The sequence below is a fragment of the Heteronotia binoei genome, chromosome 18 (assembly GCF_032191835.1).
Source record: "Heteronotia binoei isolate CCM8104 ecotype False Entrance Well chromosome 18, APGP_CSIRO_Hbin_v1, whole genome shotgun sequence".
NCBI lineage: Eukaryota > Metazoa > Chordata > Lepidosauria > Squamata > Gekkonidae > Heteronotia > Heteronotia binoei.
In genome coordinates, this window is record NC_083240.1 from 11,414,242 (window position 1) to 11,438,434 (window position 24,193).

The window sequence follows — 24,193 nt, forward strand, 5'->3', positions numbered from 1 at the left end:
GAGTTTTGTGTTAACATCCGCCCTGGCATAGAATTAAGCTCTCTTTTAGGAGACAGCCGTCTGGACTTATCATATATTGGCAAGGCCTTTTTTGAAACAGGAACTCCTTTGCCTATTAGGCCACACATCCTAAAGTAGCTAATCCCCCAAGAGTTTACAGAAGACCCTGGAACAAGAGCCCTGTAAGCTCTTGGAGGATTGGCTACATCATTGGTGTGCGTCCTTAACATGCAAAGGAGTTCCTGCTACAAAAAAAGCCCTGCATATTGGTTGGTTTCTGTAACTCCATCAAATGTACTTTGTGAATGGGTTTGCTGACATATTTGTAAGATTACCAGAGGTAAAAAAAAAAATCCTTAAAATGAAGCAGAACTTTCCAAAGTATATGTGTAACCTTCCACACTAAGCAGAATTTATTGGAAGTGGCTGTTCCAAGAAACTGAAGGAGAGATAGGTGGCAAAGACACAATGCTAAAATCTTTATCCACAGATAACCTTCGGAGGCAGGTGATTCGGGCAGGATGGGAAAGGGAAGCCTCTCTTTGTGCATCTTGTGTTTATTTGACTTTTAATGTTAAGCAGAACACCAGTTCAATGCAGTTTGTCTTTTTTAAAAAAAGCTGAAGTTCTCAGCAATGACCGTCTACTATGCAGAGCATGTGCTGACTTGGCCATACATCCCTGGATGGCCTACTGAAATTGGTGATCTTTCAATAAGGAAAGCCGTTAACAGGCAACGTTTTGAGCCGAAATTTGACCAAAATTATTTTTAATCTATGAAAAATAAACCCGGGGAAATGGTCCCACAGTTTTATGGACACAGAACAAAAAATCTGCACATCCAAACATACACACACACACAAAACATAAATAGAGGAATCTTGCTCAGTCCAACATCTTAGCAGTAAACCAGGATAACTGCCTTATCTTCCACCACTGTGGCAAAACGTAGTTTCAAGGGGGATATATTTCAGATACAAAAGTCACACGTGTGGTTTCTTCTCAAATATACAACTATACAAAGACGCACCACCTTTTTAAAAAACCCACTTTGCTATTTATGAGAAACAAAAATGTTTTGGCTGCTGAGGCTATGGTTGTACAAACGGGAGAATTCGCCTGGGCACTGGAGCTTCCGCTGCTGCTTCAGCCACCCTGTGATGCAAATTCAAGCAGGGCATTCATGTGCTCCCCACTGGCTGCAGTCAGTTTCACACACAAATAAGGAACTATGGCAAATTTGAACCTGGTGCCTAATGAAGACCGGTGCATAAAAATTCAGGATTGCTTAGATACAATTGGTTTTTAGCTAAATGCTGTACTTGTAAATAAAAAAGGCAATCTAGGACCCGCATACGTTATGTAGTGCATGATTTGTTTTTGCTGGCAATCGAGAAGAGAACAAGGAACTTACATTGATTCCCAAAAGTCTCTCCCTACATCTGCAGAAACTGGAGCTTATTCAGCTAAACATGGTACTCAAATCTAAGCAGCCATGAGGACTAGAAACTACCTTCTGGAAGTTAAAATGCCCCACTTTTCAAGCACAGCTGGGTTACCCACAGCCCCTGGAAAACTCTCTTCTTCAGAGGTGTAAATTAAGCCCTTTTCACAAACCTATCAAAAACTGTTCCTTGGGATAAGATACATACATGGTCACCACTATTTTTGGTTAGATCATAAAATCTTTTAGGACGTCATACAGTCAGCCAAGAGTGGTTTTGCTCAGTCCATTATAAATAATTGCTGGTAGGAGGGTGCGGGTTCAAGTCAGTCCACTCTTTCTAAAGCCCAGCTGTCTATGAATAATGGAAACCCATGGCTGGAAACCGCATTTCCACCCATAAACAAGAGACTCTTACATGGACATCGTATTCCAGTTTGCAGTACTGAAACTGAGAAAGGCAACCTTGGTACAGAGAACATATTATGGAGAATGAGAGAGGAAGAAAATATATATATATATATATACACACACACACATATAAAGCTTCGTGCAAATCCTTCCCTAAATCCGGTGCTTGTGGGAAAACCAAGGAATATCCTTTACATGGGATTCAAACAATTAAAAAGGGATTTTTTTTTATTCTACAAATTTACAAGCAAAACACCAACAAAAAAAAAAGCTTTAAAAATAAAAGAAAAAAAAAGTTTCAAAACTGAGATTCAAGTCTGTTTTGCTACGGAAGAGTTCTTGGCTTTTTCTGGATTAATTCCAATCCTCTGAATGGAACACCATATTGTATTCCGGACAGGGGAGAGAAAGCCTTCTGCTCGTAGGCAACGTTCTGCAGGAAATAAAAGTAGCAGGTTCCAAACAGGAGGAATGAAATGAGAGCTCTTGCCGACAGTGCCGACAATGGCTGATGCATCCGTCCCTTTCGCTTCCTCTGTCTCTTCCTTGCCTACTTCAACTTTCTGCTTAAAACTTCAAACTGAAGCCCGGGCCTGCAGCCGACGCCCCTTGGTTGGTGGTTGTCAGGTGGAAACCCGTATCCTTCAGATCGTCATCACCCTAAAAGACAAAACACAGCAAAATTTGCAATGCTTTACTGGCGGTAATCATATGTGCAGAATTATACATGCAGACAGGTTGGTCGAGTTATACCTGGACTTTAATGTTTTAGACAGCAGCTGTCCCAAATGGGGGCAGAGGAATGGATTTCCTGCATCCTGAAAACTAACACAACCTCATGCTGATATGCTAGTTTTCTGTGTGTGGCCAGATCTGCAGATGACACAAAATTATTTGGGATGGTGAAAACCCAGGCTGACTGTGAAGAGCTCCAAGAGGACTTCCACAAACCGGGTGAGTGGGCGACAGTGTGGCGACTGAAGTTCAGTGTTGGTAAATAAAAGGTGATGTGCACTGGGTGAAAAAAAAATAGATCCATGGAGGATAAGTCTATCAATGGCTCCTAGGAACCTCCACATTCAGAGGCAGTCAACCTCTGAAACCCAGAGGCAGGGGACGACACTTTGCTGGCTGTCCAGAGGACCTGGTTGGCCACTGTGTGAGACAGGATGCTGGACTAGATGGACAGCTGGTCTGATCCAACAGGGCTTTCCTTATGTTCTGAATATGGGGGTACGTTCCACTCGAGCAACGAGACCCTCTGCAGAAAAACACTCCATCACGGCTAACTAAACTGTTCCATACAGCAATGGCGCCACCTGCTGGCAATCAAAGGCAGGTAAATTTTTCAAGTTAGCCTTATGTGACTTGACCCCAGCCGACCAAGGGAGTTGGGATTGAAAACACCCTCCCATCAAAACAGGTTGTCAACCATCTGGCAGGCCACGGTATTCTAGTTAGAGGTGTGATTGAGTTAGTGAATCGCACGACTTGTGCAGGACTGCAGTGTTGTTTTACAACTCAACGCTGTGGGTTCAGGCTTCATCTCCGGGTTTGTTTTAGCCACATGAAGCACCAGCAAGAGATCAGCTGCGATTCCTGCCCTGTAACAGGCAGGGCTCTGCCATGCTCACATGAAAGAACTCTCTGCACAAGGTCGCAGAATTGGTTAATTTCATTCCTCCTCCATCTCTGGGAGGGAGGATCAACAGAGATAGGCGACTGGCCCAAGGTCACCCTTTCAGTTTCAAAGCCCAAGCAGAAACCTGAACTCAAGTTTTCCTGGCCCAAGGCCAACATGCTAACCCAGGGGTGTCAAACGTGTGGCCTGAGGGCTGGATAAGGCCCCAGGAGACCTCCTATCAGGCCAGTGAGCAACTCACTGTTATCTGCGTCCTTCTCTTTCTCTTGCTTCTTTCTGCATTACAGCTTACTTTGCCAGCCTTCTTCAATCACATAGGAGCAAAGCCCCTATTTTTCCCATCAGCTGGCTAGCACCCGAAGCAACTTATGTACAAAAGCTCACAATGCCCAGCCATTTCATATTTTCCCCTGGGTCTTAGGCTCAAAGCATTGACCATGAGATTTCTGTAATGAATGTCAATAAATCAAAAGTAGGTTTGCTGCTGATACCCACCTGAACAACACCTGAACAGCATACTCAAGATTGCTACAGCACAGACAGTCTAAATATTCTGATGCAATAATTCAGAGCAAGAGGTGTCTGTTATCAGAGACTGTTAAATAAACAAAATGTTGCAAGTGCTAATCTTTTAAACATGTTTTAAGGATTTTTTAAAAAGTCCTTTAATTGTGTTTGCGTCCTTTATAACGTTTCATATCCACTACTGGCCTTACATCTTATGACACACATGGCCCGGCCCAACAAATGTCAAATCTGTCCCTCATAACAAATGAGTTTGACACCCCCGTGCTAACCTATACGCCCCGCTGGCTTGACGGCCTGACGGTACAATTTTATCACTGACGATGACAGACTTTATATTTTAAAGCCGAATTTGTCAGGATGTTCTCTCTCAAACTCCCGTGAGAAAACCTACCAACTGGCCGTATCCTAAGCCCCCCTCGGGAGGCCGTGGACTTGTCCCCCGCTTCACCCGCTGCTGCTCGCTCTTGGCTGGCCACGTTGGAAACATGGAGGGGTCGATAGGCAGGGGGGTCTCCCGGAAATACTCGTGCTTCAGGCCGTCTTCCGCATTGATTCTCTTGCCGGGGTAGTACGTCAGGAACCTGGAAGATCAGCCACAAGAGCGGAGAAGTTGACAGGAATGTCAGAGAGGCTACCCTCAAGGAGATCCGGGAGTCCCCAGCCCGCCGGCTAAATCGGCGGTGACTCTCAAACGATCCGTCACCCCCGCTTTACCAGGATTAAAGGCTGTATGGCGTGTGCAGGCTTATCCACTCAGGGCTGTACTGCCACGAAAAATTCTTGTTAGTACAAAATCTGCTTACTGAACTGAACGGCGGCAGGCACCCGGGGGGGGGGGGTGGAAGGAAGCTGCGCGAGTGCTGAGTCAGACGATGCCCCCAGACGATTTTTGCAAAGTGCTCGCTTAGCGCGATTTCACACACCGTTTTCACGCCCCAGTGACAGATTCTTGGGCAACGGCGTCTGGGGCTTGATCGATGGGAAGTATTCTTCCCAGCTGGCCCGGAGCTGCCTGTGTTCTCAGGAGGGTTCCTGTTGACTCCCAGTGGAACTAGCTGGGGGCGCATGACAAAGAGCACGGGGAAGGAGATGAAGAAGAAGATATTGGATTTCTATCCCGCCCTCCACTCCGAAGAGTCTCAGAGCGGCTCACAATCTCCTTTACCTTCCCCCCCCCCCACAACAGACACCCTGTGAAGTGGGTGGGGCTAAGAGGGCTCTCACAGCAGCTGCCCTTTCAAGGACAACCTCTGCCAGAGCTATGGCTGCCCCAAGGCCATTCCAGCAGGTGCAAGTGGAGGAGTGGGGAATGAAACCCAGTTCTCCCAGATAAGAGAGCTATGGCTGCCCCAAGGCCATTCCAGCAGCTGCATGTGGAGGAGTGGGGAATCAAACCCGGTTCTCCCAGATAAGAGTCTGCGCACTTAACCACTATGGCTGCCCCAAGGCCATTCCAGCAGGTGCAAGTGGAGGAGTGGGGAATCAAACCCGGTTCTCCCAGATAAGAGTCCGCACACTTAACCACTACACCAAACTGGCTGACAACCTAACGCAACTTGTGCAGCGGGTGAGACAGGAAATGGGGGCACCTAGGGCTCGAAGGAAGTAAATGTGAACCATCATGAATATAGAGCCGGGGTGACCAAACTTGCTAATGTAAGAGCCACACAGAATAAATGTCAAATATTTGAGAGCCACAACACATGAGTGTCAGCTGTTAGAAGGAAGGAAGAAAGGGAGGGAGGGAAGAAGGAAGGAAGGCAAGGAGAGGTGGAAAGAAAGCAACTTTAACTTTAAATGCATTTTCCAAGCAACTGGGTGGTTTGGCAAAGTGATTTAAAGAGAGAATGCCTTCTCCAAGCTGGCTGACGGGGTGGTGGGGGCTTCGAGAGCCACACAATATGAGTGAAAGAGCCACATGTGGCTCCCAAGGCCCAGTTTGGTCACCCCGCCCAAGTACCTGACCTCTGAACCGGAGATGCCGGGGACTGAACCAGGGACCTTCTGCATGCCATGCCTCCTATCCCTCTGCGTATCGCACCTAATCCCATCAAATCTATTGTCGTTCATCTACTGTCGCCATTTGGCATCTGAAACCACCTTTATAAAGGTTATATCTCCAGCATCTCATGTCACACTTTATGGTGCAGCCCCAGCAAAGTGACATTCATGTCCAATTCAGCTTTTGTAACAAATGAGTCCGACACCTCTGCTCTAAGGAGCTTGGGGCAGCAGGCAAAGTTCTTCTCTCCTATGTTTTACCCAAACAACAACAACCCTGCGAGGTAGGCCAGGTGGAGAAAATGTGACTGGCCCGAGGCCATCTAAGTAAGTCTCAGAGTCGGTGACTGGGGTCAGAACCTGGATCTCCCCGGTCTTGTCCACATAATATACTGCGCCAGCTCTCAATTCTCCCAAAGAACTACTTTGCCTCCCTTTGCCTCATCCCCTCCTCTCTGACGCGGGGCTACTCACTTGTTCATGAGATCGAACCCCTGGTCGGAGAGCAGCGCCCCAAACCTCTTGCGGAGGTTGTTGTAGGGGTACTCCGTGAAGGTCATCTTCTTGACCGCCGGCAGCTCATTGTATCCAGGCCAGATTTTCTCACTCGGGGTTCCCAGATCCTTCAGAGGGAAAGAAAATGCTTTTTAAAAAACCAGGACTCCGCCCATTTCAAGGCACTTCTGCGTGGCTTTTAGTCAGCCAATTGAACACACAGCGCTGTGGAAGTTAGGACAAGCTGGTAGCGACGCATTAACGGATGCCGAGCGCTGTCAAGGCACTACGCCGGTGTGCAAAGCTATTAAGCATCCTCTGTGATCTCCAAGAGGTGGATAACTATTCATTTATTTATTTTTCACATTTCTATCCCGCCCTCCCCGCCGAAGCAGGCTCAGGGCGGCTAACAACATCACACGTCAACAGCAAAACAGTAAAAACGATCACAATCACAAGTCCATTACGAGTTAAAACAGGTTACAATTTAAAATTATTAGTGCAGTTTTAAAACAGCGGTTTGGTGCTAACATCGTGCCATTCTTCAGCTTGGTTGAAGGCCGTTCGAAATAGTGTTGTTTTGCAGGCCTCGTGGAACTGGGCAAGGTCCCGCAAGGCTCTAACATCGTCTGGGAGTTGGTTCCACCAGTGGCGGGGGGGCCGCAATAGAGAAGGCAATATGGAAAGGTCCTAGTCATCTTACAGCAGCAGAGCAGCTGCATGGCATTCTGGGGGGTGAGACGTGAAGCCCCTCTTCCCAGCTGTCTGGCATTCCTGCTACGGTCTGGGGGGGCAAGGGGGTTGCACAGAGCACAGAGGAGACAGCCCCCCCAAAGTCTGCTTTGTGATCCCCTGGAGACTGCAGTAAAAACAGGGGTTGCGCTTGCCTGTAACCTTTGTTCATCGAGTGGCCTTCCGTGCAGGCACACGTGGGACTGCGCATGCGCAGGCCTGCCGCCGGGAGGAGTTAGCGAGCTCAAAAGAAGTTTCTAACAGTAGCTGCCTCACCACATCAGAGTGAGCTATAATATTCCCTGCTGATTGAACCCAAGATAGTAGCGACCTCCTTAGGCGACCGACTTTTTCTGATCTTATACCGTTAAGGGGCACGTGTGTGGACAAAGAAATAAGAAATTCCACACACACCCCTTCCCCCAGCTTTTCCCAGCATCTGCTATGACAGAGTTGTTTCAAACGCATGGAACTGCCTTATACCAAATCAGACTCTTGGTCCATTCAGGCCAGTATTGTCTACTCAGACTGGCAGAGGCGCTCCAGGATCTCAGGTAGAGGCCTTCCCCATTGCCTACTGCCTGGGCCTTTAAACTGGAGAGGCCGGGGATTGAAACTGGGACCTTCTGCATGCCAAGCAGCTGATCTACCACTGAGCCACAGCCTCTGCCCTTACTCCAAGATTCATGCCAAGAACTGTTATTGGCACACCAGCTTCAAACAAACACACACACACACACACACACACACAAAAAGAACCATGGTTAGAACCAGGGCTTTTTTGGTAGAAAAAGCCCAGCAGGAACTCATTTGCGTATTAGGCCACACACACCCCTGATGCCAAGCCAGCCAGAATTGCGTTCCTGCTCAAAAAACGCCCTGGTTAGAACTCATGTTTAGTGCTTTAAAAAGACAGGAGGGGAGGGGAATTCGCACGGGTGAACTCCTCACTAAAGCAGCAGCCCCAGAGCTTGAAACCTTTACCTTGAAAACTTTGTTGATCTGGTCTATTTCTGACTTCCCCGGAAAGAGCGGCTTCTGGGTTAGCAGCTCCCCGAATATACAACCCACAGACCACATGTCGATAGCCGTGGAATACTCCTGGGAAAAGATCGGGGAGGGGAGGAGAGGAGCAGGTATTTAGTTCCTACGCCTTTGGGAGAAGGAGAGGGAGAAAGAAAAAGGAGGAGTGCTGTCTTATTAGCTGCGGCTGCACCAGCTCGGGGAAGGAAGCATTTCCATGTGTTTAGAAGCGGGTGACAGTGTCGCCGGGGTCCTCTTGACCACCAGTGGGGAGGTAGGGAGTGACAGAGTCAGGCTGGAAAGATTTGGGGAATGGAGCCTGGGGAGGACAGGGACCTCAGCGGGGGACAATGCCACAGAGTTCCCCACCCCCCAACCAAAGCATCCCTTTTCTCCAGAAAAAGAAGATACTGAATTTATACCCTGCCCTTCACTCTGAAAAAAGAGCCCCGCGGCGCAGAGTGCTAAAGCTGCGGTACTGCAGTCCTAAGCTCTGCTCACGACCTGAGTGCGATCTCCGGCGAAAGCTGGGTTTTCAGGTAGCCGGCGCGAGGCTGACTCAGCCTTCCATCCTTCTGAGGACGGTCAAATGAGTACCCAGCTTGCTGGGGGGAAAGTGTAGATGACTGGGGAAGGCGATGGCAAACCACCCCGTAAAAAGCCTGCCGTGAAAACGTTGTGAAAGCAGCGTCACCCCAGAGTCGGAAACGACTGGTGCTTGCACAGGGGACCTTTCCTTTTCCTTCACTCTGAATCTCAGAGCGGCTTACAATCGCCTTTATCTTCCTCCTCCACAACACATACCCTGTAAGGTGGGTGGGGCTGAAAGCGCTCTCCCGGAAGCTGCCCCTTCAAGGACAACTCTGCGAGAGCTATGGCTGAGTCAAGGCCATTCCAGCAGCTGCAAGTGGAGGAGTGGGGAATCAAACCCGGTTCTCCCAGATAAAGAGTCCGCGCACTTAACCACTACACCAAACTGGCTGTCAGGGGACCTGATCTCTGTACTCTGGACATGAGCTGTAATTCCAGGGGTCCCACCTGGAAGCTGGCATCCGTCCTGTGTGATGACTCTGGTGATCAAGCCAACAGCTCACACACCCCTTTCCCCAGCTTGCTGGGCAGTGATTCCCCAACTGTGTGCCTTGTGATGGAACAAGTATTTTAATTTGGGAGATTTATATCCTGTCTTCCTATTTTTGCTAAAGCAGGTATTGGGGGTTGGGGGAGGGCATATTCCAGAAGCTTCACTGTTGCCCAAAAAGCAAAACCCCAGCTTTGAGCCCTGCATGACAGAGACACCTTAGAAGAAGAAGAAGATATTGGATTTATATCTCGCCCTCCACTCCGAAGAGTCTCAGAGCGGCTCACAATCTCCTTTCCCTTCCTCCCCCACAACAAACACCCTGTGAGGTGGGTGGGGCTGAGAGGGCTCTCACAGCAGCTGCCCTTTCAAGGACAACCTCTGCCAGAGCTATGGCTGACCCAAGGCCATTCCAGCAGCTGCAAGTGGAGGAGTGGGGAATCAAACCCGGTTCTCCCAGATAAGAGTCCGCACACTTCACCACTACACCAAACTGGCTCTCACCTTGGGAGAAAATATTAAATGAGCTCTCCCACAGCCACACAGATGATGTCTCCCTAGGGAGGCCAGCCTCCAGGTGCGACCTGGGGTTTCCCTGGAATTAAGAAGAAGAAGACCGTAGATTTATACCCTACCCTTCTCTCTGAATCAGAGTCTCAGAGTGGCTTACAACCTCCTTTAGCTTCTTCCCCCACAACAGACCCCCTGTGAGGTGGGTGGGGCTGAGAGAGCTCCCACAGAAGCTGCCCTTTCAAGGACAACCTCTGCCAGAGCTATGGCTGACCCAAGGCCATTCCAGCAGCTGCAAGTGGAGGAGTGGGGAATCAAACCCGGTTCTCCCAGATAAAAGTCCGCGAACTTAACCACTACACCAAACTGGCTCTCTTCAATTCTAGCTCAGAACAACTGCCCTGGAGAAAATGGGATGCTTTGGAGGGTGCACTCTCGGGCAGGGGTGGCCAAAGGTAGCTCTCCAGATTTTTTTTTTTTTGCCTACAACTCCCATCAGCCCCAGCCATTGGCCATGCTGGCTGGGGCTGATGGGAGTTGTAGGCAAAAAAAACATCCGGAGAGCTACCATTGGCCACCACTGCTCTAGGGCATTGTGCTCCAGTAAGGTACCTCTCTCTAGGCTCCACTCATAAATCCAGGAGCTTCCCTGACCTGACAGCTTCCAATCAGTGGTCTACTGCTCCCATCCCCTGCTAGTAGTTGAGGAAGGGACCTGGCAGCTCTGCTGTCTGACTGAGAAAACATACGCGACTGTGTGCCAGAAAGCCACTGTCTGTACTGAAGTTGATGCTAACCACAGTCACCTTGAACCAAGGCTGCAAACTGGCTTCAGACTCTGGTTTAAAAGCTAACCACCGTCGGCATCTGTGCAGACAATGCTGCACCCCGCTGGAAAAGGCAACAGAGGAGGGCATTCATCCAGGAGAGAAAGAGCCAGTGGGGCCCTTCCCATTTTTAATTGTGGTTTAAGAGGCCAGCAATGTTGCGACCACATTAGCCTCTGCATTTAAGCGGAGCCGCGTTTTAATGCGCAGAGGAGTGGCAAAAGGTTTGCCACCAGGGATCTCCGCCGTTTGAAATCTGACCAGAGGAGCAACCTGCAGTTTGAAATCCTGCTAGAAGAGTAATCTGATGGTGGAATGCACTCATTCTTTGCTTAGCGCATTCAGCCCAAAGGGCATTAAAAAAAAATGATGATGGGAAAGTGCCTTTTTAGCTCTCAGACAGGCAAGAATGTAAGTCACGTACCTTGGCTCCGAGCAGCAGTTCTGGTGCCCTGTACCACAGTGTTACGACTACAGGCGTATATGGTTTCAAAGGTGACCCGTATTCGCGAGCCAGTCCGAAGTCACCAACCTTAAAGCAAAAGGAAACAGAAGGACACAAATTACTCTGTTGGACTGATCCCAACTGTTTATTAACTCTTTTCTAGAACGGGACGGCTAAGAGCCTCCGGCCCCAATGTGGGTAGCCCAACGTAGCCTGATCTCATCAGATCTTGGAAGCTAAGCAAAGTAGATCCTGATTGGTGTTTGGATGGGGCACCACCAAGGAAGCCCAGAATCACTATGCAGAGGCAGGCAACAGCAAACCACCTCTGAAAGTCTCTTGCTTTGAAAGCCCTTGTTGGGGGGGGGGGGGGGGGTTTCGGCGTAAGTCAGCTGACTCAATGGCAAAAAAAAGAGGTGCCTTTGGGAACTCACAAGCAGGGCATAAAAGCCAGGAAAATAATTTGGCACCCCATTTCTTGCTCCTCGAGAACATACAAGAGCTTGTACAGCACAATGTTCACGAAGGCGCACAAACAAGACAACTGCCCTGCTGGTTCCAATCAGTGGTCTACTGATCCCAGCATCCTGTTTCCAACAGAGGGGACAGTTCAAGCGCCTCCCACCGGATTCCCCTGTTGTCTGGCTCTAAGCTACAGAGACTCAAGGATGCTTCCTCTAACACAGAAGCTCTCTTTAGCTATCCTGAATAAATGCTGCTGACAGATCAACACTCCCTTTTGTCCCGCGTTTCTTTTAAATACTGGTTATTAAAACATTCTCATCTTTCCTCTCAGTTCAAGGAGGCTTACGATATTGCCCAGCTAAAACGAAAAAGTAAAACAGCAAACCCCGAATCTCTCCTCCTTCTCCCCCTTTTAAAAGAGGCCTGACATCTAAACCCTCTCAAGAGCCTTGGCACACAGGCAGGCCTTGCAGCTTCTCCTGAAGGTCTCCAAGGAGGGGACCCCCGCCCTCACCTCTTCAGGGAGTCCATCTTACAGAGCTGGGGCCACAATGGAAAAGGCCCCAGCTCCGGTCAGTGCCAGATGGGCTAATCTAAGAGCTAATCTTGAGGTAGCAGGCTCCACAGTTAAAAACCTGAGAAGAGCCCTGCTGGATCAAACCAGCGTTCCATTTCATACAGCAGCTAGCCAGTTCCTCTGAAGGGCCAACAACAGGGCAGAGAGGCCGAGACCTTCCACTGATAAGAATCCAGGAAGAGCTCCACAAGATCAGACCAGTCCAGCATCCTGCTCCACAATGGCCCGCCAATTCCTCTGGAGGGCTAACAACAGGACATGGAAGCCAAGACTTTCCCCTGATGTTGCCTCCTGCCTCTGGGATTCAGAGGTTTAATGTCACTGAATGTGGCAGTGCTCCTCAGTCACCATCGTTAGTAGCCACTGACGAACTTATCCTCCATGATTCTATCAATCCCCTTTCAAAACCGTTTATTTCTGTGGCCGTCACGACATCCTCCGGTAGTTAATTCCACATTTTAATCACTCCATGTAAAGTAGAATTAAATTTTGCAACGGGCAGCATGGAGAAAGTACTTAGAAGGATTCAAAGCAGATTCTATTGTAAACTGCACCTGAATGAGCTCCTGTAACAATCAGAAATCATTACAGGAGGGACGGTGGCTCAGTGGTAGAGCATCTGCTTGGTAAGCAGGAGGTCCCAGGTTCAATCCCCGGCATCTCCAACTAAAAAGGGTCCAGGCAAGTAGGCGTGGAAAACCTCAGCTTGAAACCCTGGAGAGCAGGGGAGGGACGGTGGCTCAGTGGTAGAGCATCTGCTTGGTGAGCAGAAGGTCCCAGGATCAATCCCCGGCATCTCCAACTGAAAAGAGTCCAGGAAAATAGGCGTGGAAAACCTCAGCTTGAGACCCTGGAGAGCAGGGGAGGGATGGTGGCTCAGTGGTAGAGCATCTGCTTGGTAAGCAGAAGGTCCCAGGTTCAATCCCCGGCATCTCCAACTAAAAAAGGTGCAGGCAAGCAGGCGTGGAAAACCTCAGCTTGAGACCCTGGAGAGCAGGGGAGGGACGGTGGCTCAGTGCTAGAGCATCTGCTTGGTGAGCAGAAGGTCCCAGGTTCAATCCTCGGCATCTCCAACTAAAAGGGTCCAGGCAAACAGGCATGGAAAACCTCAGCTTGAGACCCTGGAGAGCCGCTGCCAGTCTGAGTAGACAATACTGACTTTGATGGACCGAGGGTCTGATTCAGTAGAAGGCAGCTTCGTATGTTCATATATGTTCACACAGGAACGAAAGGACTCCATGAAATGCTTGCCTGCACCCCGCTCAGAGAAAGACAGCTGATCAAGCCCTTACTTTTAAGATGCCAGCATGGCTCAACAGCAGGTTAGACGTTTTCAAGTCCCGGTGCAGAATCCAGTTGTCGTGAAGGTGCTTGACTCCCCGTAACAGCTGGATCATCAGTGTTTTCACTTCACCTGAAACAAACCGGCAAGGGGTCACGGGAGGGTGGGTGAGAAGCCGAGTTCCACTAAGCCCCCCCCCCCCCCATTTCTGTAGGGTGAGTTCACCGAGCGTTTTGAGTTGAGAAACCAGCTCACCGGGCAAGAAGGGCTGCTTCATCGTTTCCATGAGACTCTTGAGGTCATGCTCTACATAATTCATGACGATATAGATTTTGTCCATGTTGCTGCCGACGACGATTTCCTGGAAACGAAAATAAAACAAGATGGTTGATTATTTATTTACAGGGTTCTATCCTGCCTCGGGGCCCGCCACAGTCCCTGGAGGCGGCTGACAGCTCGTTCAAAGCCATCGGGGGGAGGGGGGGGAAAGCCCAACAACCGCAAATCAGATTCGGTCGAGATTAACCAAGTGCCGCGGGAACTATTTCGATGTATGCAAACGGCAGCCCTGGCAACAGAATGGGAACTGGAAGACAACCCAACCCTTGAGAATTGGAAGGATAAAATGGATGAACGCAGATGAAAAGTTTTTAATGCTTACTACAAATAAAGGGGAAGACAGGAAAAATACCAGTTGGGGGGGGTTCACTTGCAATCAAGAGCCTTTTTTGTAGCAGGGACTCCTTTGCATATTAGACCACACCCCTCTGATGTAGCCAATCCTCTTGGAGCTTACAGTAGGCCCTGTACTAAGAGCCCTGTAAGGAATTCTAGCAGGACCTCCTTTGCATATTAGACCACACCTCTCTGATGTAGCCAATCCTCCTGGAGCTTACAGTAGGCCCTGTACTAAGAGCCCTGTAAGGAATTCTAGCAGGACCTCCTTTGCATATTAGACCACACCCCTCTGATGTAGCCAATCCTCCTAGAGCTTACAGTAGGCCCTGTACTAAGAGCCCTGTAAGGAATTCTAGCAGGACCTCCTTTGCATATTAGGCCACACACCCCTGATGTAGCCAATCCTCTTGGAGCTTACAGTAGGCCCTGTACTAAGAGCCCTGTAACTTCTCGGAGGATTGGCTACATCAGGGGCGTGTGGGCCTAATAGGCAAAGGAGTTCCTGCTCCAAAGAAAAAGCCCTGGCCAGGCACCCAAAGCAAAGCCCCGGTGGAAGGCCTGAACACTGGGGCAGGTTCATTTGAGAGAAGTGGTGCTTCAGAGACTTGTCATCCTAGAGCGGTTAGGGAGGTGTTAGATCAGAACTGGAACTCTGAACCATGTCTGGGGGGGGAAAGGCCAGCAACCAACAGAGATCTTTTCAAGAAAAGATACAGGTGACACCCAGCCTCAAGGGCCACCGGCCTTACCCTGACAGTGACGATATTCGGGTGCTGTGCCTTCAGGATAGTGTTGATTTCCCTGAGCGACGTTATGGGGAAACCTTCTTTCTCCTTCTCCATTTTCAGCCGCTTCAGGGCCACGATCTCATCTGGAAAGAGAAGTGGCGGCGTTCTTTCCAAAGCGTATGCTGCGGGCAGTCTTCTCGACACCCCCCGGCAAGGCGGGCCACCGCTACACCCATTTTACAGGCGGAGGTAATGGAGAACCAAGCCCCATAAAGCTGCCAGAGCAGCCCCAGGATCGGCGGCCATCTCAGCCCCCAAAACGTGGAACTACCAAAGGGATGCCCGACCTGTTTTCTTGTCTTTTGCTCTGTACACCACGCCGTATGTGCCCTCCTCTATTCGGTTCAAGCACTGAAACTCCTCCACACTACGACAGCCCTGGAGAAAAGAGGGAGAAAGGGTCAGCATGCAGGACTCAGGCTATTACACTCATGCCGCCTCTGCTCCAAAGCAAAAAGGAAAAGAAAAAGAAAAAGCTCTGCAACCTCCAGTGGCTACCAAAAAGAAGACAACCCCCTACATAGGATGTACTGGCTCTAGAACAAGTTCCTGCGGAAGAATCAGATCTCTTCTTTAGCATTCATGATGCCTCCCTTTTGCAAGGCCAATTTTTTGACGTTGTTTATTACTGTCTTTAGACCAGCGTACGGTTCAAACAGGCATAAATACAATCGCAAAATATTAAAATTTTAAGAACTTTTAAGGTGCAGTTCCCACAATTTGAGAATTAAGGTGCAACATTTAGCAGCTTTGCATGTGATCTTAAGAATTATTATCGGATAAAAACCAGTGAAGTCTCTCTCTGTTTGCGTTTATGTGGCCAGGAATTGTATCAAGTAAGGGGGTGATAATTCCACGACAAGCCTCCCTGTAAGATGGACAGCTGAAGAATATGCGCTCTACAGATGCAACCTCCCCTAGGGGACCAAGAGCATAAACGTTCAGGGGAGGGGATTTTATTGTACCTACCCTCAATAACCGGAGAAGGGAGAGCAAACATCTAGCAGCTAGTGTGAGCAGGGCTTGGCCTAATATGCAAATGAGTTCCTGCTGGGCTTTTTCTGCATGTAAGTAGACTTCCAAAGCCGTTTACTTCAACAAAGGCCAGATACGCTGCTGGCTCAATATCGCTTTTGACATTTAGCAGCACCCCAAGTTTCAACATGCTTGAGATATCAGATTGATGATCTATATCAGGGGTGGCCAAACTCGCTTTATGTACGAGCCACATAGAATACACGTCAGATGTTTGAGAACCGGAAGGAAGGAAGGAAGGACGGGGGGAGGGGAGGGGAGGGGAGGGAAGGAAGGAAGGAAGGAAGGAAGGAAGGAAGGAAGGAAGGAAGGAAGGAAGGAAGGAAGGAAGGAAGGAAGGAAGGAAGGAAGGAAGGAAGGAAGGAAGGAAGGAAGGAAGGAAGATGGGGAATAGAGAGTTGGAGGTAGAAAGAAACCAGCTTTAACTTTAAATGCCTTCTCCAAGCCAGCCAATGGGCTGGTGGGAGCTTTGTGAACCACACAGTATGTGCAAAAGAGCCACACGTGGCTCCCGAGTTACAGTCTGATCTATATACTCAGTTCTTTGTTTAATCAGCCTTTTTGCTGTAATTCTTTTTTTTAAAAATGAAATTCTTCTTCTTTCTCTTCTTATAGAGTGCCTCTTCCCAGGCGGGCATCACGGATTGACTTGCTCCTGAACTTTTGATCTATTTGGACAATACCCTTTTCCCACAAACACCCCTTTCTACTTGACAATTAATCTTTTTTCCGCCAACCTACCCATGGACGCCCTCTGTGTACAGAGGCTTTGACAAGGTGGGTGCAGAAGGAAGAAGGTGTAGAGTTCAGAAGGGAGGGGTGGGATCAGGGTTTTCTTTTGTAGGAAAAAGTCCAGCAGGAACTCATTTGCATATTAGGCCACACCCCATGATGCCAGGCCAGCTGGAACGATGTTCCTGTACATTCCTGTTCAAAGAAAGTTCCGGGTGGGATCAGACGCTGTAATATTAGGACATCCTTTGAGATGATCCCACCAGCTAAGGCCAGGTGCAGGCACAAGACCCTCCCCTCACCTGAAGGGCGGGAAGGTACTTGGGCAGCTCTTGCTTCAGCTCCACGGGTGACGGCACAGGCGAATCGGGGATGTAGTCTCCTTCCGTCATGGCGTTAGACTGCGGGCTGACCTCGCCAATCTCCTCCTCCTCCACTTCGCTCCCCACCGAGTCTCGATCGAACCTCGACTCTGTAACTTCAAAGGTTAGAATCACATCGCGGAAATGGGCGGCTGGTTAGGATCTCGTGAAGCCTCTGAAGAGAGAGCCTCTTTCTGAGCACCCGCAGGAGCCAAGAGAACTGTGCTTGGCATGGTTCCCAACTAGAAGATGGGCAATTCCTGGAGATTCAGTGGTTAAAGCCTTGGGGGGGGGGGGGAGGCTTGGGGAGGAAAATCGGGGTATAATGCCATAAAGTCCAAAGTGGCCATTTTCTCCAGGGGAACTGATCTCTGTAGTCTGGAGATGGGCTGTAATTCCAGGAGATCTCCAGGCCCCTTAAGGAGATTGGCAACCGCACATGCTCAGCACACAGAAGAGCTGCTGTCATGTTAGTAAGATGTCAGCATCTAGAATCATAGAGTTGGGAGGGACCTCCGGGGTCACCTCTGATCTATATACTCCGGGGTCACGAGGAACATGCACGGGTTTGTTCTCCCATCCAAGTGCATACTGGGATAGCCAAAAAAATTCAGATGAAGGAATTTTCTCATTTACTCCCACAGGAACTGATGGCAGCTACAACCGTAAGAACATGAGAAGCCATGTTGGATCGGACCAATGGCCCATCCAGTCCAACACTCTGTGTTACACTGTGGCCAAAAAACCAGGTGCCATCAGGTCCACCAGCGGGGCCAGGACACTAGAAGCCCTCCCACTGTGCCCCCCACAAGCACCAAAGATGCAAAGCATCACCGCCCCAGACAGAGAGTTCCATCTATACCCTCTGACTCATAGCCACTGATGGACCTCTGCTCCATATGTTCATCCAATCCCCTCTTGAAGCTGTCTATGCTTGTAGCTGCTGCCACCTCCTGTGGCAGTGAGTTTCATGTGTTAATCACCCTTTGGGTGAAGAAGGACTTCCTTTTAGGAGAGTCAGTTTGGTGTAGTGGTTAAGTGTGTGGACTCTTATCTGGGAGAACCGGGTTTGATTCCACACTCCTCCGCTTGCACCTGCTGGAATGGCCTTGGGTCAGCCATAGCTCTGGCAGAGGTTGTCCTTGAAAGGGCAGCTGCTGTGAGAGCCCTCTCAGCCCCACCTACCTCACAGGGAGGAAGATAAAGGAGATTGTGAGCCGCTCTGAGACTTTTCGGAGTGGAGGGCGGGACATAAATCCAATATCATCTTCTTCTTTTATCCATTCTAAAACCATAGATGGCTTCAAGAGAAGACTGGATAAACATATGGAGCAAAGGTCTATCTGTGGCTATTAGCCACAAGGTACAGATGGAATTCATTTACTCCCTTCAGAGTCACAACGCTGGCAGGGAAATGTGGTGGCTCAGCTAACTTTGAGCCAGTGCATGGTTTAGCTGTTACGCCAGTGCAGGACCGGAGAGCCCCAGGTTCAAATCTCTATTGGGCTGTAGATTTTGCTGGTTGCCTCCTTAAGCTGGTCATTCCCCTTAAGCCAGTCCTTTCTCACGGGGTTGTTGTGAGGATACAACAAAGAAAGGAGAGCACAACTTCCCCGAGCTCCTTGGGAGAAGGGGCAGAATAGAGATGCAGCGGGGTTGACTAATCTGCCTTGAGTTCGAGGGGTTGGCAAAGTTACTTTACTCCATGACATGACAAGTAGCTCAAGGAAAACATAAAACTTCTTGCAGTGAGCTTCCTAAAACTAACCTTTGGAAAAGTGCTGCTAAAAGCATGGAGCGGAGAAAGAAGAAGACTGTATATTTATACCCTGCCTTTCTCTCTGAATCAGAGTCTCGGAACAGCTTACAATCTCCTTTATCTTCTTCCCCCACAACAGACACCCTGTGAGGTGGGTGGGGCTGGAGAGGACTCTCACAGCAGCTGCCCTTTCAAGGACAACCTCTGCCAGAGCTCTGGCTGACCCAAGGCCATTCCAGCAGCTGCAAGCGGAGGAGTGGGGAATCAAACCCGGTTCTCCCAGGTAAGAGTCTGCACACTTAACCACTACACCAACTGGCGTTGCGCAGAGGGCTGAATTCAGGATTGGCCCCTTACCGACTGGAATGTGATCACCATTCTCCCGTTCCTCCTCTTCGCTGATTTCTTCTTCGCTCACCTCCTCTGTAATAGAAAAAACGGGCTTTGCAGAAAGGCTCTTGGAACCCCATTAATCATCATCCTCTTCCTTCTACGGCTAACAGCCTTGCTCAGATCTTGTGACCAGAGGGCTGTGGCTTCCTTTATAGAGTCAGTCCTGGTGAAATTTTCCTTCCTGATTTCACTGGCTTTACAGTTAAGAGCCCAACATAAACCAAACGGAGGCCGACCCAAGGGAGGCCTCACGTTTGATCTCAGATAGGCTTAAGGAGGATAAACTAGTGCAATTGCTTTCCTCATCCCTAGCGTTGCCAGTTATGATATCTATGGTAGGCATTGCCCTGATAATGGTCATTGTTTATCTACCACCTCTCATAGTAGGTGGGGAATTGAGATCCATGTGGAACTCATTATCTGACCAATTGAGTGATCTTTCTACTACGTACCCTGAAGCCTCTTTAATTCTGGCTGGAGATTTTAATGCTTGTATTAGAGCCGATGATACCCATTGCCTTTCAGCCGCTGGAAGGCTTCCAGACGACTATGTTGATGAACCTCAAATTTTACTAAGTGATAGATCTAGGGATTGCAAAATAAATAAGGCTGGTCTCCTCATGTTACCTTTTACATTAGACAATGATTGGGTGGTTCTGAACGGCAGGAGAGAATCCTTGTGGCGACTATAGTTTTATTTCTCATAATGGATAAGAGTCAGTCCATCTCCTCTAGTGTCTTCCTCTTTCCCCGCTACCTTCGGCGCTTCCTAACACGACTGCCCTTTCCAGTGACTTGTCTTCTCAATTAGACAATTCTTTTCTTACACATTACTCTTGTCGCTTTCTTTTACCCCTGCCTTCCCCTAAAAACTACAGCCCAGACTTCGCAATGTTAGCCTGATTTTGCAGACTTCATGTTGCCAAAGGATTTGGGTTTTTTTTATTATTATTTAATCCATAAAGCCAAAACAGAGCAGTGGTATGCCTTTCGGAGAATTACTTTCTGCCACTTACCAGCAGACTGTTCAGTTACTTCTTCGGAATTGCTCCCCGTCTCCTCTTCCTCTTCTTCTTCCTCCTCCTCCTCCTCTTCCGATTCCTCGCTGCTGGACTCCTCCTCTTCCTCCTCTTCTTCCTCCTCCTCCTCCTCTGAACCGGAGCCCGACTCCCCTGCAGCGAGTGGAAAGGCGAACCCAGCACTCCAGAGCTGAACACGCGGGGCCATTCCCTGTGGTGAGAACGCGACCTCAATGGGAATCAGTGGCCTACCTGAGGACGTCTCTGCTGAGCTGGTTTTCCTCTCACTGTCACTGATGTCCTGCAGATCGGAAAGGGGGTCTCTCTCTTCTGGCTTCTCCTCTTTTACTGTTTGGAAAAAAGCAACCTGTGAACGGGGTTTGGGAAATCCCTTCTCTCAAATGTATCAACAAAGGTAACCAAAAGAAGAAGAATAGTGGATTTATATCCCGCCCTGTATCTGAGTCTCAGAGCAGTTACAATCTCCTTTATCTTCCTCCCCCACAACAGACATCCTGTGAGATGGATGGGGCTGAGAGAGCTCTTACAGCAGCTGCCCTTTCAAGGACAACTCTTGTGAGAGCTATGGCTGACCCAAGGCCATGCTAGCAGGTGCAAGTGGAGGAGTGGGGAATCAAACCCGGTTCTCCCAGACAAGAGTCCGCACACTTAACCACTACACCAAACTGGCTCTCAGAAGCAAGCCTGGGTGCGCTCTCATTTTACAAAACACTGGGTTTCTGAACAAAAACCAGGTCGGCCAGTTCTTCCCCATTATTATCAGGAATAAAATTATTATTAGCCCAGATTATGATCCACTGGACTGCTTAAGAACATTTGCCAAGGCCCCCTTCTGAGGAATCCAATGCCACACTGACACAACAGTACACATTTCTCTATGTTAAACCCTACCTGGCTTTCGGATTTCTCCTTGCTCAAGCTTCTCTCTCTGCTGCCGGAGGGGGCTGCGGCTCCAGACCCGGCCTTTCTCCGTGTATTCTTCTCTCACCGTTCTGTGATGTGCTGAAACTGGCAAACACAAGACAAGACAGCTGTTGTTGGTACAGAACTCAAAATCTCTCCTTTCCTGTGCTCACTGTTTCACACTCACACACTACACTTTTCCACTGTCAAGACCAGTTTGCAGATCGCTACACAGGGCTGAAGCAATTCTCATTACAGCACTGGATTATTCACCGCCCCAAGAATTGTTTTGGAAGAGCAGCATATATTCAATGAGCAGCAATCCAGGAAATGTTAAACATGCTAAACCCTGATTTTTGGCTGCCCTTTCTTTAAGCTGGAATAAGCAGGGGAGGCATACATTGTATAGCCAGGGAAGCTAACAGCTTCTCTTGACCAGGATTCCTGAGCTTGAATAATATGAAAATTTAGTAAATACGTCACAACTCCAGGGTCCTTTAATCTACTGAACCAGCCCAAGAGGTTTCAAGATAAAACTTTAATATACAGGAAAGACTATAGTCAGTTTGATAAAACGACAGCCTTTAGCGTATTTGGAAGGGGCAAGTCAGAATTTGCAGCCCCTCTGTTTATTAAAACAGCTGGTTGTAAAGGAGGCCAGTTATACTTTGGAGGAGAATCAACCCCAGAATCAAGAATCTCCATACACAGATGGTTGGAGGCAGAACTGCAGTCAACAGATGGTTCCTTAAAAGGAACAGACTTAGATGGAGAATCCTGTCTTGTTCTCTTCAATGAGGCCACTCAAGTCTGTAAACAGTTTATCAAAACATCCTCTTCTACCGGCAGCAGAGTGCCAAAAGAGGTCATCCCTAGGTGGATGGGAGATGCCTCAGTGGGAGAAAAACTAGAGAGGCTTCTGGCCGGGGCGGATTTTTTTCCGCACGTTATAGTGAATAAAAAATGATTTTAAGGTGATTTCTTAAAGCCAGGTTCTCGCAGATGCGGCGCTGCTCAAAACCTATCGATTAAATGAGCAGTATCGGTTAAGCAATATTTTGAAAGCGACGAAATCTGCCTGCCCTTGCAAAATGCCCTCTGGTAATCTCAAAGTCACTCCAAAGAAGTCAGTTCCTTTTTTAAAAAAAGAGTTGCGACAGGAACTCCGATTGTCCAACATGCTGCCACAGATTTCGCTTTAAAAAGAAAAAGAAAAAAAAGTTTCCAATAAAGGCTGAGACTCCTGAATAGCTGGATTTGACAGCCAAAACTGCCCACGCGAAGTTTTTCTGCCCTTTTGCATAACTGTGACCAGGACTGCCACCCTGACAGTATTCTACAGAACGCATTTGCCCCAATCCAACGTGCTTCGGTGGAGCAGGGTGTTCCTCCGGGCACGTGATCCTCTGAGCTACTTACTATCTCGTCTGGCTTCCCGTTCTTTCCGCCTTTCCTCGGCTCGCCTCTCCCGTTCCTTTATCTCCCGCTGCTCTTTCTGCTGCTCTCTCATTTTCCTCTCTCGCTCCCGTTTGCGCTCAAGCTGCTCCAAGCGGTCCCTACGAAGGTGGCGTGGACTGGAGTTATTTTTTTTAATTGGTACTTGATCCAAACAGAAAAAGTTTGGTCTTGCACTAATCCTAAAACCATTAGCTGTTTTAATAAAAATTCTCACGGCAAGAAATTATTAGGGTTGGGTCTTTGACCAGTGAAAGAGAAAAATTGACCCATTGGATGGCCATCAAATATTTTTAGATCAGCTTTACCCCAACAACAGCAAAAGCTTCAACCACCCACAGGCTTAATATTTATGCCAACTAGAAAAACAGGTTGGTTAAGAACAGGGCTGGATCCGAAACCATTAAGGCTGGATCCGAAATTCTCACGGCAAGAAATTATTAGGGTTGGGTCTTTGACCAGTGAGAGAGGTCAAAGACCCAACCTGTTTGGGTCTTTGGAGAGCCGATTTGGTGTGGAGAGCCGGTTTGGTGTTGGAGAGCCGGTTTGGTGTAGTGGTTAAGTGTGCAGACTCTTATCTGGGAGAACCGGGTTTGATTCCCCACTCCTCCACTTGCACCTGCTAGCATGGCCTTGGGTCAGCCATAGCTCTGGCAGAGGTTGTCCTTGAAAGGGCAGCTGCTGGGAGAGCCCTCTCCAGCCCCACCCACCTCACAGGGTGTCTGTTGTGGGGGAGGAAGGCAAAGGAGATTGTGAGCTGCTCTGAGACTCTTCAGAGTGGAGGGCGGGATATAAATCCAATATCTTCATCTACCTCACAGGGTGTCTGTTGTGGGGGAGGAAGGGAAAGGAGATTGTGAGCCGCTCTGAGACTCTTCGGAGTGGAGGGCGGGATATAAATCCAATATCTTCATCTACCTCACAGGGTGTCTGTTGTGGGGGAGGAAGGGAAAGGAGATTGTGAGCCGCTCTGAGACTCCTCGGAGTGGAGGGCGGGATATAAATCCAATATCTTCATCTACCTCACAGGGTGTCTGTTGTGGGGGAGGAAGGGAAAGGAGATTGTGAGCCGCTCTGAGACTCTTCGGAGTGGAGGGCGGGATATAAATCCAATATCTTCTTCTTCATCTTCAAAACCATTAAGGCTCCCTTTTCCACACACCAGAGCAGGAGGACAGTTTCCGGGATCAGAAGGGCACCTCTAACATCCAGGTTGAACTTAACCAGTAAAAAGACTGTAAGGGATTTATTCTTTTAACAATATTGGGCAAGGTTGAACAATCCAATGAACTAACTCTGAGTCCAGCATCACCTTTAAGTCCAACACAGTTTTATTCTGGGTACGACCTCTCACATGCATGCAAACTTCTTCAGACGGAAGAGTGAATGCACATGAAGACTTATACCCAGAATAAAACGTCGTTGGTCTTCAAGGCTTCGGACCAACACGGTGACCTACTTGGATCTAATTCCGTGAACTGTTGTTTTCTTCAGCTGGGATAACCTGCGGTTGCAGCTTTTAAAGGGAAAATGCAGCTAAAGTTGAAACCAAAATACTTTTGCAGCTGACGACAGCATGGGATAT

General features: G+C 48.7%; 1 protein-coding gene across 3 annotated transcripts in view; it reads right to left on the reverse strand.

The window, feature by feature from the left end:
* Positions 1 to 739: 739 nt before the first annotated feature.
* The window catches only part of LOC132587408 (cyclin-dependent kinase 11B), a 37,989-nt gene continuing 14,535 nt past the window's right edge, over positions 740 to 24,193 (reverse strand). For 2 of the 3 annotated variants that reach the window (XM_060259718.1, XM_060259720.1), the window contains 15 exons: positions 22,573 to 22,709; positions 21,142 to 21,258; positions 20,482 to 20,577; positions 20,227 to 20,382; positions 19,175 to 19,240; positions 16,999 to 17,174; positions 15,217 to 15,307; positions 14,891 to 15,012; positions 13,719 to 13,824; positions 13,474 to 13,595; positions 11,119 to 11,226; positions 8,238 to 8,354; positions 6,501 to 6,649; positions 4,417 to 4,606; positions 740 to 2,515 (listed from right to left, as the gene is read on the reverse strand). In XM_060259718.1, coding sequence (XP_060115701.1) covers positions 2,423 to 2,515; positions 4,417 to 4,606; positions 6,501 to 6,649; positions 8,238 to 8,354; positions 11,119 to 11,226; positions 13,474 to 13,595; positions 13,719 to 13,824; positions 14,891 to 15,012; positions 15,217 to 15,307; positions 16,999 to 17,174; positions 19,175 to 19,240; positions 20,227 to 20,382; positions 20,482 to 20,577; positions 21,142 to 21,258; positions 22,573 to 22,709 — 1,846 coding nt within the window. In that variant the 3' untranslated portion in view covers positions 740 to 2,422. The remainder of the gene's footprint in view (positions 2,516 to 4,416; positions 4,607 to 6,500; positions 6,650 to 8,237; positions 8,355 to 11,118; positions 11,227 to 13,473; positions 13,596 to 13,718; positions 13,825 to 14,890; positions 15,013 to 15,216; positions 15,308 to 16,998; positions 17,175 to 19,174; positions 19,241 to 20,226; positions 20,383 to 20,481; positions 20,578 to 21,141; positions 21,259 to 22,572; positions 22,710 to 24,193) is intronic. The other variant, XM_060259719.1, reaches the window with a different exon arrangement.